Source organism: Wyeomyia smithii, chromosome 1, assembly GCF_029784165.1.
Source record: "Wyeomyia smithii strain HCP4-BCI-WySm-NY-G18 chromosome 1, ASM2978416v1, whole genome shotgun sequence".
Classification (NCBI taxonomy): Eukaryota; Metazoa; Arthropoda; class Insecta; order Diptera; family Culicidae; genus Wyeomyia; species Wyeomyia smithii.
In genome coordinates this window covers 61,093,506-61,109,643 of record NC_073694.1, presented here as the reverse complement: position 1 = coordinate 61,109,643, position 16,138 = coordinate 61,093,506, and the positions used below count along the sequence as shown (strand labels likewise).

Below are 16,138 nucleotides of genomic sequence, written 5' to 3'. Positions count from 1 at the left end.
CTGGATGGACTTGCCGTTAGCCAATCACGTTGTCGTTTGCCTCCGAATATTGATTAAATCGGAGCTTAATATTTGTGTGAGATCTCTGAACTGTACTACCGCTAATAAATTTTTCCTCTCGTCAATCCGGTATACTTTCAGTACAAACTTTGAGCTACTTTTCTCTTCTCGTGATTCTCATTGATAGGTTAATTATAGATGAATTCTTGCAAATTCTTCTGCTAACTAGTTTCCACATTACTGGCACTTTTTCTCGTCTTCTTCCTTATTTCTTTTTCCTGCCATCTGTCAATCTCCTTATCACCATGACAGTGCGTCGCGCTACACCGTCTGCTTACACCACTCCAGTGGTCTTGGTGCGTTACTCCGCAACATTCCCCGACCCGTAAAGCTGGTCAGGCCTCCGGATCTGCTTTACCACCAACTACAATGTCTAACCGCGCCAATTTAGCTACCGGTCTTTCCATTAACGTGTTGCGACTCGTTTGAATTACTGCCGTTCTTACGCGACCATCACGTCCTTTAATGATTTTCACCACTCGTCCTCGCATCCATCCGTTGCGTACTTTCTCTTCCACTGCGACAACCAGATATCCTACCTCTTTAGGCTTGGTTTCTTCAAACCATTTGGTTCTCCGAGCTATAGTCGGAAGATATTCGCGTACCCAGCGACGCCAGAACTGATCAATCATCCCCTGGCATTTGTTCCACTCGGACCGACTTGCTTGCTTCATATCTGTCAACGATTTCGGAGTTTGCACCACACCACTCGAGCTCAGAAGAAGGAAGTGGTTTGGCGTGAGAGCTTCTTGTTCCCCAACTTCCAACGGGATGTATGTGAGCGGCCTGGAGTTTATCAAACTCTCCACTTCCTTCACCAACGTCGCCAAAGTCTCTTCGTTCGGTTTTCTAGTTGTATCCATGGCAGCCAAAGCACATTTTACCGACCGCACCAATCTCTCCCATGCGCCACCCATATGAGGTGCACCGGGTGGGTTGAAGACCCACTTGGTTTCTACATTAGTAAACGTTTCACAAAGCTGCTCGTTGATGTTTTTAAGTTTTCTCCTTAACTCGTTATTTGCCCCTACAAAATTTGTACCCTGGTCACTACGGATCTCAACAGGAGCCCCACGTGCACTGATGAAGCGGCGGAGTGCCATTTTGAAAGATTCAGTAGAAAGTGAGTGTACAACTTCCAGGTGGATTGCTCGTACAGTCATGCAGGTGAACAACGCCACCCACCTCTTGACGTGACTACGATTAACACGCACTTCGAGTGGCCCAAAATAATCCACGCCTACATATGAGAACGGACGCACGTACGCCTGCAATCTTGCTGCGGGAAGCGGTGCCTCTCGAGGCACTGCCGCTATCGGATTTTTAACCTTGCAAACCTGGCATTTCTTCGGACACATTCTTACTAATGCTCTGAGCTCCGAAATGTGAAACCGCTGCCTCATCTCATTCACTATAGTCTCTCGGTTTGCATGATAGTGTTTCTGATGATACCAGTCACAAATCAAATACGTTACCCAGTGCTGTTTCGGAAGGATAATCGGAAACTTCGTGGAAAACGTGACACATGTTGCTGCTGCTATCCTGCCATCCGATCGAATAATTCCACACTCATCCATGAACGGAGAAGCTTTGCGGATGGGACTAGTTCTCTCCAGTTTAACCTGTCGTCTGTTCTGCTCACCACGATTGTGGAATAGAGTCACTGACTCATCGGGATACTGCTCTCTCTGCACCCAGCGAAAAATGGTAGTCTCTGCCAACTGCATTTCTTCCTGCTCGAGCGGATCGAACTGCAGCAAGCTCCATTGTTTTCCCTGTAGTATCGCCTTAACACGCTCCAACTCTCTTGTTGTGCGCTTTCCTTTTTTCTCCCGCATGAGTCTTATGATCCGAAGCATATATGCCACCGCACGATTTAAACGATTCCATTTGGAAAAAATTTCCCAGTGCATGTTTTCTCGCTTGATAACATCTTGATGAATCATGCATGCGCGTAATTCTTCCTCCGTTTTGGCATCAGTTGATTGCACCGAAACTGGCCATTCACCTTCTGTTAGACGCAAGAACTCCGGTCCCAAGAACCACCGTCCCGTGGGAGACATACAGGGACCTTTTCCCCATTTCGTCGCCTCGTCTGCAATATTCTCTTTGGTCGGCACCCAACGCCATTGTTCCGCCTGGGACTTGCATAGGATTTCTCCCACTCGGCATGCGACGAATTGTCGATAATTGCGAAGGTCTGAATTTATCCATGCCAGAACGGTTTTGGAATCGCTCCATAGAACCGTGCGCTCAATCCGTAGGGAGTGGCTCTTCAACACTATTTTCATCAGCCGAACACCGATAACCGCTGCCATCAGCTCCAATCGCGGGATCGAGTGTGCCTTCAGCGGTGCCACTTTCGATTTTCCTCCGACTAAAGCCACTTCGATGCTGCCAGGGAAAATAGCTCGTAAATAACCTACGCACGCATATGCCACCTCACTCGCATCAACAAAGATATGTAGCTGTAATGTCACGATCTCTTGCGTTGAACGAGCAGGAAAATAGCAACGCGGTATTTTGATTTTGTCCAGATAGCGGAACAAATCAGTCCATCTCCACCATCTCTCACACAGGTTCTCTAGAATTAATTCGTCCCACTCGGTCTTGGCTCTCCACAACTCTTGGATCAATATTTTGCCATGAATCAGAAAATAACACAATAGTCCAGCAGGGTCGAATGGACTCATCACTACGCGCAGCGCTTGTCGCTTGGTGGGACGCTCCGTAGCTACAGCCAATTCCGTAGAGTATGTTATAATATCCTGCTCCGGTTTCCAAAACATTCCAAGCACACGCTCCACCGCCTCTCCTATGTCCAGCTGAAGACATTTTTCCTTGGATGGATCGTTTTCCCCGACATGTGCGAGTACCTCTTTTGAGTTGGACAACCAGTTCCGCAATTCAAAACCTCCAAGTTTGTGAACGTATTTAACTTCTAGTGCCAACTTTACTGCTTCTTCAACATCGTCCGCACTATCGAGGTAGTCGTCAACATAATGTTTCCGGATGATGGCATCCGAAGCGGCTGGATATTTATAGGCGTGTTCTTGCGCGTTTTTATTCTTCACATATTGTGCCAAACATGGGGAGCAAGCTGCTCCAAAGGTAACCACGTTCATCACAAAGACCTCCGGAGCCAGCGTTGAGTCCTCTCGCCAAAGCAGCCTTTGAGCGTGCCGATCTTTATTACGCACCAGAATTTGGTGAAACATTTCTTTCAAATCGGCAGAAAAGGCGATGCGTTTTTCGCGGAACCCATACAGTACTCCCAGCAACGTATTTAGCAAATCTGGCCCTTTCATCAACATTGTATTCAGCAAAACGCCGTCCACTTTGGCTGCTGCGTCACAGAATATACGAACTTTGTTCGGCTTCTTAGGGTTCAAAACTATACCAAGTGGTAAATACCACGCACGTCGCATATCCGCCTTCTGGAGTTCTGCTTCTGTCGCCTTATGGATGTATCCTTTTTCTTGATACTCGACCATCTGTCTCTTTACGCTTTCACCTATCACAGGATCGCTTTGGATCCGCCGTTCCAAACATTGCAAGCGTCGCACCGCCATCGGGTAACTGTCCGGGAATTCAAAGTGGTCAAATCTCCACAGCAAGCCGATTTCAAAACGCTGCCCGACTCGCCTGATCGTTCCCTGCAGAATCTGATTCGCACGTTGTACGTCAGCTGACTCTGGGCACGATACTTCCATTATACCGAGACTCTCAACCGCGAAAAACTTCTCTACTAGTTCGTGTACGGATTGATCCTGTTTCTTGCACTCGCATATGTGAAAGCTATGAGCACGTCCGACAGATGAATCTTGATTGAAACCATATACAGTCCATCCTAGCCGCGATTTAGCGGCAATAGGTTCTCCTGGCTATCCATCACGCATTTTCAATGTCGCTGTTACATGAGCGTTGTCGTTACCAATAAGGATACATGGCGTTGCTTTGTCGTAGTCTTCAACAGGTAATCCTTTTAGATAAGGATAAGCTTTCACCATTTCATTGTAGCGCAAAGACTGTTCGGGTAGATCCAACTTGGTAACCGTTCGTACGTCAGTTAGTTTATACTTGCTCTCATTAGCACACCCAGCTATTTCCAGCGTAATACGCTGAGAATCGGATTCTGTGCGCTTCATGTTGGCTGTCCATTGCAGACACAAAGGTTGTGTCTCCCCACTCACGCCTAGTTGCTTCACGATGGCCTCGTCAACTAGTGTTCTAGACGACCCGTCGTCCAGAAAAGCGTATGCCAGCACAGATCGGTTGTTCCCATATAAAGTCACTAATATGATACGAAATAGTGCCGCTTGACCAGCGGAATGATGGTTTGTTACGGCATTCGAACTGTTCCCTTTATCGGTCAGATTTCGCGTTACCTCCTTCTTGTTCGCATTGCTGTCCTGCTTGGGAGTCTTTTTATCTGAATTAGAATTCGGCTTTGCTCCGCTATGAAACTTCTGATCGTGTAGCAATTTATGATGTCTTCGCTGACATCCATCTACGTCGCAGTACTTTCGAATCTGACATGGTCGCCTCCGTTGGCTCCCAAACAACTTCGGCATAATCCGAAACGTTGGATCAGTTTCCAACGTTCATCCAGTTCCAGCTTTGCGAAATCAGGACAGTGCTTGACGCGATGTTCCGGATTATTGCACACCAGACATGTAGGCCTGGAGGAGGAGCTTTGCTTTTCATCTATCTCCTTTTCAGGAGATTTCGGTGACTCTTCGGTAGTGTGTGCCCCGCAAAAGTCTTTGCCTTTAATACCTTTGTCTTTTATTCTCTGATGATTGGTTTTCTGATCACTATACAGTGACGCGTTCAAACCAGCTCTAACTAGCACTTGCATATACTGTGAGAAAGTTTGTATATTCACAACCGTGCACCGTTCCTGGTACAGCGACCAATCCATCCACCAATTAACCGGCAGTTTGCTTATGAGAGTGTGCAGCAGCTCGGGATTGTTGATATGTGCCTCTTGCCTGGCAGCAATCATGTGATTGCACAAATTCTGCACCATCAATCCAAACGCGACCAATGATTCGGGATCACCGTCTTTCGGGGACTGAACCTCGCGAATCCTCTGCAACAACGTATGTATCAGCAGCTCAGGGCGTCCGTATAGTTGTTCCAATTGGGTCAGTACATGCGGCACGCCTTCCGGATGCAACAATAAGCTCTGAACGTGAGTAAGCGCATTTCCCTTCAAGCACTTCTGTAGCCTTGACAAATTTTCTGCGTTCGAATACCCACACGCTTGAGTGGTATTGACGAAAGAGCTGAAGAACATCGGCCATTCTTCCGCTCTACCCGTGAATGTAGGTAACTCTTTAGCCATCACATGCCTAGCCGCTATCTGTCTCGGTGTTGGGCCTTCCCACGGTTGTTCCGGTGCTGCATCTTCTGCGCCATCCTGTGTCCATTGCGGTAAAGATGTTGGTAGTGCTCCTGACGTTGAACCTGCTACTGGCAAATTAGCATCATGCCTATCCAAATTTCCGGATCGTTCCGAAATCCTGTCACGAAAAATATCGGTGGCCGGCAAGCATGGAAAATATCACTCACTAAAATAAATCTAGGTAACCGTGATCTTTGATTTGAAGTTTTGCTGTCAATCATTCACTCTCGCATACAAGTTTTTCCAATGAACCAAAAAGATTGTTTTTCATTCATTCTCCGCATATCATCAACAAGAGTTTGAAACGATGGAAACTAATTAACAACTTCTCGTATCCAAGTTTATATCGGATCGTTTGGATCAAGCTATTGTTTTCGAAAGAATCATTCGCGAGTCAAATTTTGTATCAACATGATTTGCTAGATTGCTTTCAGCTGCGAACTGTGTGAGATACAGTATTGATTCATGGTGGGGCTTATGGTCAGATAGTACTGTTCATAATTTGTCAAGGCGTCTCTAAAGGTTACAAATTCTGCTTTTGTAACAAATTTCGCTGAAACACACAGTGACATAGAGTTAAATTTTTTTTTAAATAACTCCCAATTGAGAGCGGTCTGTGAGGAAACATTTTCAGCTAAAGGTGTTAAAGACAGCGAAGCTGTGTTTGAATTTTCGTCCAGCGTAACTCAAAACTCGAATGATAAAATGACTCGAAGAAAAAATTCATCACAGTGATCAAAAGAAATTTCAGTTATCCTAAAACATTTGGTATAATAAATATTTCTGGAAGACTCTTACGAACATGAACAAATTTTAAATATGTGTTACAGATTAAAAAAAAGGCCGAGATTGTATCCGCTGCTCGAGTTGACAGTGTTTTATTTCTTCAAACAGATTTTTTTCATATTTTAACTAAACTTCATATGAACGCAACAAAATATTTCTTTGTGCGGCTTTTTTAACCTTAAACAAAATGAGGAAAACCACCGTTTTTTGAAGCCACTGATAATGGCTCATAGTTGTAAATATGTAAAGGGCTATTGTATGAGAAACCATTGTGCAACATATTTAAGAACCTTTGAGTAAATTAATCACATATTAGATTGGGTTGGTCTAACTGTAATCAAATTTGATGTAGGATATCTTGTTATTTTAATAAAAGTAAAATTTTGGATAAATAGGTTCGAAAGTTAAGAATGGTGTTTATTACTTCATACTAGTATAATTGAAGCGTATTTTTATCCATCTTCCTCGCTCATAGCTTGTGTTATTTGAGGCAGAAGATCCGGGTTAAGCTTCAGCAAAAGCGAATTGGCAACTGATTCGGCTGACAAATTCATCCTTCTATCCGAAAGCATCAGTTTCAGAGCACTGAAACCGCGTTCTACGGATACTTGTGTAGCTGAGCTTGATAAAACGATCATCGCAATTTTGTAGAGATCTGGGTTGGTATATTTTTGAACTTCCCAGTATTTAAGTAGATCGAGGTGGTTTTTTTTGTCCTTACTTTTAGATGGTCCTGAATTTATAGTATCGATAATTGATGTCTTATCTCTCATTTCTAATTTTTTAAGTTTTTGAATAAAGGACATATTGTTTGTCACGTTCGTGTTAATTGACGGATCTTCGTTGAAAAAATCCGATAGAATTTTTTCTAGTTCATCTTCAGTGTCATTCAGTGTGGTGAACTCATCGACTACTCCATCAACACGTCGATGTATTTTTATAAGAAATTCCTGAAAAGAAACAAAGTAAATATTTAAAAAGTATATATTTAATGCGTGTTTGAATCATCATTTGGAATATTTCAGAGACTGATAGAGGGCTTTATTTCATGAAAATACTCTTCTACGCATATGTTCTTATGTGAATGTACTCAGAGTTATTCGACTCACAAGTTTCTTGAATACTTTTCCCTCAAGTGGCTCTCACACATCATATGTTTACCACTTAGAACAACTCTATTGACTCTATTTGGAAACTGAAATAAACTGTACTATAACCATCCTCTCCAAGCCCAAATAAATGTGAGAAGCCAAATTTTGAAGGAAAAATGTTCGAAAGAAGCACTATTTTGAACGCATTTTAATGTTTTCTCACAACAAAGCGTTGTTAATATAACAATTTCAATACAGTATGTTATATATGAAGAAAGAAAAATACAGTATGTTTTGGGAAGAGCCTGCACCAATATAAAACTGGCAATCAAACCATCAGTTATCCTACTTTAATATTGTATTCACTCGAAAACTGTTGCTGTCAAAGAACAAAGCGTAGAGCAGCATAAAACACGCTCAATTTGAGCGAAAAAACAGTAACACACTTTATTTTGTGAGATAACATTTACATCCTACATTTAAAGCAGTACGCCTTTTGAACATGTTCGCTCTCGAAATGTTATTTTTTACATTTATTTAGACATGTAATTGCTGTACCCAACACGAAATTTTCTCAGTTTTCCAATGAAACCAACAGAATTGTTCTGAGTGTATTACGTTTCTAGGTAAAGCCGCTTCAAAGAAGAGTATTCAAGAAATTCTAAAGATAAATAACTGTGAGTATATAATTGGAACATATGCGAAGAATAGTTTTTTATCAAATGTGGCCCTATATACATCATATTCACTTGAATGAGTTCTTTATCCAATGAAGAAATTCTTTTTGATCCTAGAAAATTGAAACGAGGATCCAAATATAAACACGCTTTAAACTGCATGCTAGCGGTTATCTTTTCCAAACGTCGTCGAAATGCTTTTAAAAGTTTTTGGGCCAGTGAGTTATTAACCAATTTTGTTAATTTAGCCTGGCATAAGAGCCAACAAGCATAAAATTCACTCAGAGCTACGTGATGTTTTTGCAATTGGAGTGTGAGCACAAATGGTGCAACAAATGCTTCACAAAATTTCTCTATAAACTTCCAGTGCGTAGTGAAATCTGAAATTAAATGTGTAACAAAAACAAAACATATTAAACTTTGGTATGTTGATATCAAAACGCAGCCCAATCGAACTTCATATCTCTTACCAATTTCTGGATAAGTTTTTTTGATCAAACCGAAAAATGGTTTCTGCGTCAATAGCGACTTCAGCATTGCGAAGGTGCTATTCCAACGTGTTTTGTTGCTAAGTGGAGGTAAATGAGCTTCGTGCAGTTTGATAAATTTGTAGTACTTTTGTTGGCGCAATTTCACTACTAGTTTCTGAATATTGAAAATGCGTTTCCCGTATGGTTTTACAACGTCCCAAACAGCAAGTTGCGCTGTGTGAGCAGCGCATCGTATACTGTCTAAAATCTTCACCATTGTTACGTCAAAATTGTCGTCAGGCATAGTAGTTGCCTCTGGTGTTGTCGTTTCACCATCCCTGCCATTTGAAAAATCATCATACACATCATCATCATCTTCTAAATTTTCTTCCTCGTCGAAAATCGAACTTACAAATATATTTTCATCGTCTGGTTGTTCTTCATAATGAAAGGTGTTTTCTTCTACTTGATCGACTTCATTGAAACATGAATCATACGTTTTAATCTCAGCTGCCTCGAAGATCTTCTTTATTTCGTTTACTGAAGCCACCATATTGGCCCCATTATCATAAGTGATTGAATAGACTTTATTGAGATTCACATTATAATCATTCAAGACATCTTCGATCAGCGCTTTAAGATGCTCTTTCGTCTGACTCTCTTGCGTTTCTTTGATAGCTTGAAATTACATAAGATGAAACATATTTTAAGTAAATGTATACATACATACATACATACATACATACATACATACATACATACATACATATATACATACATACATACATATATACATACATACATACATATATACATACATATATACATACATACATACATATATACATACATACATACATATATACATATATATATATATATATATATATATATATATATATATATATATATATATATATATATATATCGAGGTGGCATCCAGCGGTCTCCGCCTAGAAAAGTGGAGACGGATGCAGTGAAGGTCGCCTGCGAAGACGGTAAAGGCAGTACGCCTACCGGATCTACGCAAGACATCGCGGTGGCTGGTCCACAGCTATTAAAGGCGGTCGGAAGACAGCGGGACACGCTACCGAGGGTAGTGGCCCTGTCTGAGCAGCTCGATGCTATAATCGAGTTTGCGAAAAGTCGCAGCAATACAACGAAGTACTTGAAGCAGGCCCTCTACATGCTTCGGTCCTCCGTCGATGCTGCGAAAAAGGAGCACGCCGAGCTCGAAATGAAAGCTGCGGCTGCGGAGAAAGAGGAGACGAAGGTGACCGAGCTGGCGACGAAGTCGGTCCAAACGGACGCTAGCACGTTTGCGGCGGTTTGTGCGGCAGGGCCAGCTGCCAAACGAACGCGACAGTCCCCGGGAGAGACGGCCCCCGGGGGCACCAAGAAGCGTTTAATCGCAAACAGCCCTCAGACCGGTGTAGGAGTGGCGCAAGCAACGCCCACGGTGGCAGCCAATGAGCAGAAGGCTCCCGGTAACCCGTGGGTAACGGTTCCGGGAAGGAGTAGGAACCAAAAAGTGGTGGCCAAAAAACCGCACCCGGTTACAAATCCTGCGACGAAGAAAGTTAAAAATAAGGGCGACGCACTCATCCTTAAGACAGAAGAGTCAAAGTACTCGGAAGTCCTTAAGGCAATGAGAGGCGATGCGAAGCTCAAAGATCTGGGGGCAGATGTGCGTAGCATCCGCCGATCCCGCAAGGGAGAAATGATCGTTGAGCTCCGCAAGGAAGCCAGAAACAAGGGCCCAGCCTATCGGGCATTGGCCCAAGAGGCGCTTGGAGATAGAGTGCAGGTTCGGTCACTCACGTCGCAGGTAACCCTACAACTTAAATACCTGGACGAAGTCACCGAGGCAGGCGAAGTCGTGGATGCCCTCAAGGAGCAGTGCGAAGTGGTTGTGGCACCAGAGGCAGTTCGACTGCGCAAAGGCCCAGTAGGAACCCAGACCGCCACTGTCAGGCTTTCGTCAGTAGACGCAAACCAGGCGCTAAAGGTAGCGAGGCTCAAAGTGGGCTGGTCAATGTGCCCACTCAGCATCTACCAGCCGCCGGAGGTCTGCTTTCGATGCTTCGAGCAAGGACACAAGTCCTTTAGCTGCAAGGGGCCTGACAGGAGCTCCCTATGCAGGCGGTGTGGTGCTGCAGGCCACAAAAGCAAAGACTGCGGAGAGCCCCCGAAGTGCTTGGCGTGCGCCGGGAAGCGTGACGCAAAGCACATAATGGGAGGCCCGAGGTGCACGGCCGGTAAGCCGACTAGCAAGCCACGGGCGTGAGAGTGACACAGCTAAATTTGAACCACTGCTTCGCGGCTCAGCAACTGCTATACCAAGCAGTCACTGAGTCGTTGTCGGACATCGCCATAATCTCGGGCCCCTACCGAATTCCTTCCGGAAACGGTAACTGGATTTCGGACGGGTCCGGTATGGCGGCAATATGGACGACGAGCAGGTTCCCGGTTCAAGAGATAGTGTCAACTTCAAACGAAGGATACGCGGTTGCCAAGGTGAACGGAGTGTACTACTGCAGCTGCTATGCTCCGCCTCGTTGGTCTACCGAGCAGTTCGCAAGGACGATCGACCGAGCCACCGGGGAGCTGATCGGTCTATCACCGTTGGTAGTGGCGGGCGACTTCAACGCATGGGCAACTGAGTGGGGAAGTCGACGCACAAACCAGAGAGGCCGGATCTTGTTGGAGGCTTTGGCGAAGCTCAACATAGATCTGGCCAACGTCGGCTTAAAGAGCACCTTCAGTAGAAACGGCGCGGAGTCGATCATCGATGTGACATTCTGTAGTCCAGGATTGATCACGAACTGGAGGGTAGACGATGGCTACACTCATAGCGACCATCTGGCGGTCTGTTATAGCGTAGACTGTAAAACGAGACCGCATGTGGCGAGTAGAATTAACACTCCAGCTCCTCGCGGGTGGAGGATATCACACTTCAACGAAGAGGTATTTGCGGAAGCAATTAGACTAGAACACGAGGCAAGCAGAATTCGTAACCCGAGCGCTGATCAACTTGTTGCCATACTTTCGCGGGCGTGCGACGCCACTATGCCTAGGAACCGCCAGCCTAGGCATGGAAGGCCACCAGTCTACTGGTGGACCGACGCGATAGCGGACCTCCGCAGAGCGTGTCTTCAAGCGAGAAGAAGGATTCAACGTGCGCGAACCGACGAAGAAAGGGAAGATCGTCGAGGGGAATTCAGTTCCGCAAGAGCGGCGCTTAAGAGAGCAATAAAAGCTAGTAAACGTGCGTGCTTCGAAAGACTGTGCGCTAGTGCCAACACTAACCCGTGGGGTAACGCCTATAGGATGGTGATGGCCAAGACTAAGGGTGCGATGGCGCCCGCAGAAAAATCACCAGCGATGCTTGAGCGGATCATAGAGGGACTCTTTCCACGCCACGAGCCAAATCCTTGGCCTCCGGCTGGCGAGTCACTTCACCGACGTTCCAGTATCTCAAACTCAGACCAGAGGTGGTCGGCCAACCTGCCGAACACCCAATATATGAGTGACGGCGTTAGCCGTGCCGAGGCAGAGGAGGCGGAAACGGTTACGAATGAGGAACTCATCGCGATCGCCAACTCCCTGAAGGTGAGCAAGGCACCGGGATTGGATGGGATTCCGAATCTGGCTGTGAAGAAGGCCATCAAAGAGGCCCCCAGACTATTTCGGGAAGTCATGCAGAAGTGCCTGGATGACTGTACATTCCCAGACAGATGGAAGCGACAGAAGCTGGTCTTATTGCCGAAGACAGGGAAACCACCTGGTGACCCGTCGGCATACAGACCGATATGTCTGCTCGATACGGCGGGTAAGGTGCTCGAGAAGGTTATTCTCAATAGACTGGTTAGGTACACCGAATGTGCAAACGGTCTGTCGAGTAACCAGTTCGGCTTCCGAAAAGGCAAGTCTACGGTGGATGCTATTCTGTCCGTCACCAAAACAGCAGAGGTAGCACTCCAGCGTAAAAGATGGGGCATTCGCTATTGCGCAATCGTCACGTTGGACGTGAAAAATGCGTTCAATAGTGTTAGCTGGGATTCCATAGCCCACTCGCTTCGGAAACTAGACATTCCGGTGTCTTTGTACAGGATTCTGGAAAATTATTTCCAGAATCGTGTGCTAGTTTACAGCACAGACGAGGGTCAAAAATGTGTCCCAATTACCGCAGGGGTTCCACAAGGTTCCATCCTGGGCCCGGTACTGTGGAATATCATGTACGATGAAGTGCTGAAACAAAAGCTCCCCCAAGGGGTTGTGATCGTTGGATTTGCGGACGACATCACACTTGAGGTCTACGGCGAGTCGATCGAGGAGGTTGAGTTGACGGCTTCGCACTCTATAAGCGTCGTCGAGGACTGGATGCGCTCCAAAAAACTGGAGCTGGCGCATCATAAGACGGAGATTTCAGTTGTCAATAACCGCAAGTCGAAGCAACAGGCGTTGATCAGTGTCGGGAATTGCACCATCGCCTCTAAGCGCTCCCTGAAGCTGCTGGGGGTGATGATCGATGACAAGCTCGCCTTCGGGAGCCATGTCGAATATGCCTGCAAGAGGGCTTCAATGGCTATTGCAGCATTATCTCGCATGATGTCCAATAGCTCAGCAGTGTACGGCAGCAAGCGGAAACTTCTAGCTAGCGTGACTTCGTCCATACTGAGATACGGCGGGCCAGTGTGGTCCAAAGCACTAGGTACTAGTAAACATCGGAGTAAGTTGGAAAGTACCTACAGGCTCATGTGCCTGAGGGTTGCGAGCGCGTATCGAACTGTGTCATACGACGCAATCTGCGTCCTGTCCGGCATGTTGCCTATCAGCATAGCCATTAAGGAGGACGTAGAATGCTTCGATCAACGTGACACAAGGGGCATACGAGGTACCAGAAGATCATTCTCGATGATCAGATGGCAGCAGGAGTGGTCCAATTCCGCGAAGGGTAGATGGACGCATCGACTTATTCCGGATGTATCCGGATGGGTCGGGAGGCGCCATGGAGAAGTGAACTTCCATCTGACACAGATTCTGTCAGGCCATGGTTGCTTTAGGCAGTATCTACACAGATTCGGGCATGCGGGGTCCCCCATGTGTCCCGAGTGCGCGGATGCGGAAGAGACTGCTGAGCATGTCTTCTTCGTGTGCCCTCGTTTTGTGCATGCGCGGAGCGACATGATGGTAGTGAGCGGGCCAGACACCACTCCGGACAACCTAGTTCGGAGGATGTGTAAAGACCCAAACATTTGGAGGGCGGTTTGTACAGCCGCCTCTCAAATAGTTTTAGAATTGCAAAACAGGCGACAGGTTGACCACCGACACGCCAGTGTTAGCTAACGGCCAGTCTCCAGGTTAGTTAGCTAAGTTAGCAAAAAGACCTAAAAAACCAAGAGGGTGCACAGAGCACAAAAGCCGCTCCCCGAAGCAATACCTAGCGGTGGTCCCGGGGAGTATTATGGGCTGGAGACTGAAGGGGTTTTAGTGGGTCCGGTCACTGATTCAAACCAACCCCACACTCCCTGAGGTTGGTCACCTCAGGGGTTTGGATGCAAATTTCCCCTTCACCTGAAAAAAAAAAAAAAAAAAAAAAAAAAAAAAAAATATATATATATATATATATATATATATATATATATATATATATATATATATATATACATACATATATATATACATACATATATATATACATACATATATATATACATACATACATATATACATATATATATATATATATATATATATATATATATATATATATATATATATATATATATATATATATATATATATATATATATATATATATATATATATATATATATATATATATATATATATATATATATATATATATATATATAAATATATATTTTTTTTTTTTTTTTTGTTTCAGGTGAAGGGGAAATTTGCATCCAAACCCCTGAGGTGACCAACCTCAGGGAGTGTGGGGTTGGTTTGAATCAGTGACCGGACCCACTAAAACCCCTTCAGTCTCCAGCCCATAATACTCCCCGGGACCACCGCTAGGTATTGCTTCGGGGAGCGGCTTTTGGGCTCTGTGCACCCTCTTGGTTCTTTAGGTCTTTTTGCTAACTTAGCTAACTAACCTGGAGACTGGCCGTTAGCTAACACTGGCGTGTCGGTGGTCAACCTGTCGCCTGTTTTGCAATTCTAAAACTATTTGAGAGGCGGCTGTACAAACCGCCCTCCAAATGTTTGGGTCTTTACACATCCTCCGAACTAGGTTGTCCGGAGTGGTGTCTGGCCCGCTCACTACCATCATGTCGCTCCGCGCATGCACAAAACGAGGGCACACGAAGAAGACATGCTCAGCAGTCTCTTCCGCTTCCGCGCACTCGGGACACATGGGGGACCCCGCATGCCCGAATCTGTGTAGATACTGCCTAAAGCAACCATGGCCTGACAGAATCTGTGTCAGATGGAAGTTTACTTCTCCATGGCGCCTCCCGACCCATTCGGATACATCCGGAATAAATCGATGCGTCCATCTACCCTTCACGGAATTGGACCACTCCTGCTGCCATCTGATCATCGAGAATGATCTTCTGGTACCTCGTATACCCCTTGTGTCACGTTGATCGAAGCATTCTACGTCCTCCTTAATGGCTATGCTGATAGGCATCATGCCGGACAGGACGCAGATTGCGTCGTATGACACAGTTCGATACGCGCTCGCAACCCTCAGGCACATGAGCCTGTAGGTACTTTCCAACTTACCCCGATGTTTACTAGTACCTAGTGCTTTGGACCACACTGGCCCGCCGTATCTCGGTATGGACGAAGTTACGCTAGCTAGAAGTTTCCGCTTGCTGCCGTACACTGCTGAGCTATTGGACATCATGCGAGATAATGCTGCAATAGCCATTGAAGCCCTCTTACAGGCATATTCGACATGGCTCCCGAAGGCGAGCTTGTCATCGATCATCACCCCCAGCAGCTTCAGGGAGCGCTTAGAGGCGATGGTGCAATTCCCGACACTGATCAACGCCTGTTGCTTCGACTTGCGGTTATTGACAACTGAAATCTCCGTCTTATGATGCGCAAGCTCCAGTTTTTTGGAGCGCATCCAGTCCTCGACGACGCTTATAGAGTGCGAAGCCGTCAACTCAACCTCCTCGATCGACTCGCCGTAGACCTCAAGTGTGATGTCGTCCGCAAACCCAACGATCACAACCCCTTGGGGGAGCTTTAGTTTCAGCACTTCATCGTACATGATATTCCACAGTACCGGGCCCAGGATGGAACCTTGTGGAACCCCTGCGGTAATTGGGACACATTTTTGACCCTCGTCTGTGCTGTAAACTAGCACACGATTCTGGAAATAATTTTCCAGAATCCTGTACAAAGATACCGGAATGTCTAGTTTCCGAAGCGAGTGGGCTATGGAATCCCAGCTAACACTATTGAACGCATTTTTCACGTCCAACGTGACGATTGCGCAATAGCGAATGCCCCATCTTTTACGCTGGAGTGCTACCTCTGCTGTTTTGGTGACGGACAGAATAGCATCCACCGTTGACTTGCCTTTTCGGAAGCCGAACTGGTTACTCGACAGACCGTTTGCACTTTCGGTGTACCTAACCAGTCTATTGAGAATAACCTTCT

General features: G+C 45.6%; 2 protein-coding genes across 2 annotated transcripts in view; both read right to left on the bottom strand.

Annotated features, from left to right (window-relative positions):
* Nucleotides 1-395: 395 nt before the first annotated feature.
* On the bottom strand, nucleotides 396-6,685 carry LOC129716780 (uncharacterized). Its single transcript, XM_055666616.1, has 4 exons — nucleotides 6,681-6,685; nucleotides 4,598-5,588; nucleotides 3,995-4,529; nucleotides 396-3,883 (listed from the first exon to the last, which is right to left on the bottom strand). Exons 1-4 carry the CDS (start codon nucleotides 6,683-6,685, stop codon nucleotides 396-398), a joined length of 5,019 nt encoding a protein of 1,672 aa, XP_055522591.1.
* The window catches only part of LOC129716778 (uncharacterized), a 10,561-nt gene continuing 886 nt past the window's right edge, over nucleotides 6,464-16,138 (bottom strand). The window contains exons 2-4 of the mRNA XM_055666615.1: nucleotides 8,495-9,172; nucleotides 8,097-8,404; nucleotides 6,464-7,206 (exon numbers count right to left, since the gene is read on the bottom strand). Coding sequence (XP_055522590.1) covers nucleotides 6,709-7,206; nucleotides 8,097-8,404; nucleotides 8,495-9,172 — 1,484 coding nt within the window. The 3' untranslated portion in view covers nucleotides 6,464-6,708. The remainder of the gene's footprint in view (nucleotides 7,207-8,096; nucleotides 8,405-8,494; nucleotides 9,173-16,138) is intronic.

Bases quoted from the DNA above. Each gene is read 5' to 3' on its own strand.
- LOC129716780 (XM_055666616.1), bottom strand. The intron at 4,530-4,597 runs GTCAGATTCGAA...CTACACGATCAG, and splicing joins GAGCCAACGGAGGCGACCAT to AAGTTTCATAGCGGAGCAAA. The intron at 3,884-3,994 runs GTAACGACAACG...GTTTCAATCAAG, and splicing joins AACGCCATGTATCCTTATTG to ATTCATCTGTCGGACGTGCT.